The sequence below is a fragment of the Seriola lalandi genome, unplaced genomic scaffold (genome assembly GCF_002814215.2).
Source record: "Seriola lalandi dorsalis isolate HSWRI2012SDOR001 ecotype SW California unplaced genomic scaffold, Sedor1 jcf7180002054425, whole genome shotgun sequence".
In the NCBI taxonomy this organism is placed as follows: domain Eukaryota; kingdom Metazoa; phylum Chordata; class Actinopteri; order Carangiformes; family Carangidae; genus Seriola; species Seriola lalandi.
In genome coordinates, this window is record NW_019524978.1 from 2,035,476 (window position 1) to 2,039,284 (window position 3,809).

The 3,809-nt window shown below is 40.4% G+C and overlaps 1 protein-coding gene across 1 annotated transcript in view; it reads left to right on the forward strand.

Annotated features, from left to right (window-relative positions):
- Positions 1–3,809, forward strand: part of LOC111658087 (plectin-like) — a 64,256-nt gene that overhangs the window by 36,256 nt on the left and 24,191 nt on the right. The window contains exons 10-12 of the mRNA XM_023410483.2: positions 2,115–2,234; positions 3,165–3,260; positions 3,353–3,480. Coding sequence (XP_023266251.1) covers positions 2,115–2,234; positions 3,165–3,260; positions 3,353–3,480 — 344 coding nt within the window. The remainder of the gene's footprint in view (positions 1–2,114; positions 2,235–3,164; positions 3,261–3,352; positions 3,481–3,809) is intronic.

Here is a 3,809-nt window from a genome sequence, read left to right on the forward strand (position 1 = left end):
GGGTGGTTATGCTGTGTGAGGATATCCCGTCAGAGGGATCCTCCTTGGACTCAGGGCGGGGATCACAGAGCTCAGGTGCACGTTCTAGCAGTGAAGAACTGGGCCACGGATGGAGGTCTCGTAGCGTTCGTGGAAGAGAGGCCCAGAGCATGAGCAGCTCCACCAGGCCCACAAAGCAGTTCTCTGTTCGGGAAATCTGCCACGTGGATGTTTCTCCTGTTTATGGACAAAATCCAGGCCAATCCACTCTACGCATCCAAGAGCTGTATGAATCTGCTCCTACTGTTGCTTTGTGCACATACTGTATTTGCTTTTTAAATATCAAAATTACTGCTGCAGGGATATGCATTGCACATTTCAATTTGTGGATTTGGTTATGCATTTAAAACTGCTGTCATTTTTGATATTATGATTTAATTACATACTTGTAATAGTCAAGTATGAATGCATGATAGGTGAGGTTCTGTGATGCATTCACTCGTCCTGTACTGAACTCTGGAGACGTAAACTTTTGTCTCTTCTGGGAGTCAAGTTGTGGCTGGCTGCAGACTTAAAATGCACCAGCTTTTATTGTATCAGCTGTTTTTTAAATTACATTCCACCTATAGATGCTTTGACATCTGCCAGAGTCAAACACCCAGAGGACAAAAAAGGCAGGTGCTGGTACAGGTTTGTGAGTGAGTGAGTGAGTGAACAGGTGGGCTCTGTTGGCAGAAGGTCTTAAGAAGTACATTAACTTTTGCAAATATATTGAGCTTCATAGCAGTGAATTGAGCAGGCCTGCACAGACTGGGTTCATTCTGCATATGTGTTAATGTGTGATATCTAATCCTCTATCCTGTCCCACTCCATTTCAAGTTTTGATTTTAAGAGCACAGAAAGCAGCAATTGACGTCACTTCACTTTCTTATGTAGCTTTTACAATTATAAAAACATAATGTAAACATTACCATCCCATTTGCAATTGCATTGTTCAAAAGCGGGGGGGTGTACTTTTCATGTAAACTCAAAACTTATGCACTTACTGTGCAGGTTATAGTCAGTCAAGGTTAACATACCCCTCGTGCTGTTGGTGATAGCATGTCCATTTGTTGTCTTCCTCTAGTCCTAGACTCATCGATATGAGCAGAGTGTACCGACAGACCAACGTGGAGAACCTGGAACATGCCTTCGGTGTGGCTGAGAGAGACCTGGGAGTGACACGCCTGCTGGACCCTGAGGGTAAGACTGGCCCAAAATCAGTTTTAACTGACACACCAGACACGTTTGTTAACACTGATGATAGTTACTTGCTGTTATTAATTTGCAACATGAAGTAATGAAATGGCATATAATGCAATTTCACCTTATCCTTTCAGATGTGGATGTCCCTCACCCTGATGAGAAGTCCATCATCACTTATGTATCATCCTTGTATGATGCCATGCCCCGGGTTGATGTGCATGATGGCCTCAGAGCTAATGTGAGCAGAACTTGTTTTATGCCAAAAGTCAGTCCAGAATATTTAAAAATTGCTATCGATGAGTGTGATTGAGGTTGACATATATTTTTTTCAAATTTGGTCTGATTGAATGCTATATAAGATTGAGTCAAAACTGAAATGGCTTGTGACTCCACTTATAAAAAAGCTTTTTGTGTTTCCCAACTCAACCAAATCAAAGTGAAATAGAAGTCTTGTGAAACCAAGTATCAGCAAATTAGCAACCTGTGGTGTTTACACTGCAGAGGCCAAAGGGATAATGTTACACATTATCTGTTCACCTAAAACATACTTTATAGTTGTTTACACATATTCACTCATAAGACTAGTGCCATGTTTGGGATTTTAGTGTCCAGTTGCATTAACGTGAAAGTGAATACTGATCTTACATCTTTTCTAATAATGTCTTTACAAACGTAGGCAGGACTGAGTGAAATATTCTTCTATCTGTCTGTCTCTCTGTTGCCCACCTTTGTCTTCCTTCTCCCACTCTCTCCTCCATTCACACAAGACCTGGATTGTTGCTACCTAATTGAGTTTAGTGTGGCGTGTGAGTACGTGAGGCAGAGACGCAGGAGAAGAAGAGTCCTCCTGTCTAACCTCCCAGCTATCTTTTCTGCTGTGTTGGCTGCAGGAGCTGGAGTTGCGCTGGCAGGAGTATTACGAGCTGGTGACTCTTCTGCTCCAGTGGATCCGCCATCACGTCGTGATCTTCGAGGAGAGGAAGTTCCCCGCCAGCTACGAGGAGATAGAGGTAAGCTGATATGTTGACGATATGAGGATATTATACCCGGAGGCCAGAGATTTGTCTTTGTGATGGGTGTTGTCATCGTTGTTGTTATTATGTTATTAAAAGAAGACCAATTAAAACATGGTGCATGTTTTAACAATATAAGTATCGTGAGAAAAGGTTATGTAGGTGGCCATTGTTGAATCAAAGAGCACATTTACATAATGTCTGGCTGTGGGCAGATAGAATAAACTGTATTCACAGACATTGTTGTACTGTGGGTAGGGCAGTGCTGATGCTGGGATAATGCAGCCAAAAGGCAGATAATGTTGGACCTAATCCTCAGGAGAATTACCACTTCACCACTCCCTGTCAGTGCTGCAGAACAAAAGCGTAGCGTGACTTTAGTATTTTTCTTAATTCTCTTTGAAGTCAAATTATCAGCAGCACAGCATCATCAAAAGTTGTGGTTTTGGGTGTGCTTCTTTAAAACACCCAGTAAAACTCTTAGCCCAGTTAGAGATTGAGTAGGTTTTTTTTTCTCTGGGAATATGTGCAGTGAAGCTCTTTGACTCATTATAAGTTCAATTTAATTTACACCAGTCATGAGAATGGATGAATGAGGCTTTCAGAGCATGCTTTCTCACTGTAGGCAGGCCATTGGAACTGCAACGTGATGTGTTACTTGAATGTACTCATCCTATTTAGGAAGTTAACTCAGTGATTTACATACAAAACAAACCTAAAAAAGCAACATAATGATGTGTCCAGTATACAAGCAATGGTTTCACTGTATGCACTTAAGAGGAGGATGCTGAATATTTGTTTTCAATGTCTGAGAAAACTCTTTGGGAACAAATAACATTATTAACTTATTGATAAAGCATCAAATAAATAAAAAGGAAAATATAAATTGCCAATGTAAAATATTAATCTTGTGTATTTTTTCTTCAGCTTCTGTGGCGCCAGTTCTTGAAGTTCAAAGAAACAGAGCTGCCAGTGAAAGAGTCTGACAAGAGCCGGTCCAAACACATCTACCAGTCCTTTGAGGCAAGCTAACCCAACTTTAAAATTCATTATTATATTGTATTTTATTGTTTACTATTCATAAACTTATGCATTGTACTTGCACCTGCCCACAGAGTGCTGTGCAGGCTGGTCAGGTGAAGGTCCCTCCAGGCTACCATCCCATTGATGTGGAGAAAGAATGGGGCCGACTCCACGTTGCCATCCTCGAGAGAGAGCGACTGCTGAGAATAGAGTTTGAAAGGTTAGGACAGTTGTAGATTCTGTATGTAATAATATAAAAGTTTATTGTAATTAAAATTTTAAATATACTAGTGCTTTCCAGCTAAGGGGTGTAGTAGTAAAAAGATGAAACAGTACAGAAATAAATTATCCACGCACCACTTCATACGAGTAGATTAAGGGATATGTCCCAACACTTTACTAGCATATCAATGCTAAGACTGCAGAAAATGTAGACTATGTTACATAAAAAGATACAAATATACAAGACATATGTATACACAGAGATGTCACCACATTCTGACTCAAATAACTCGTCATAATATTTTGTCTAAGATAACAGAATATTGT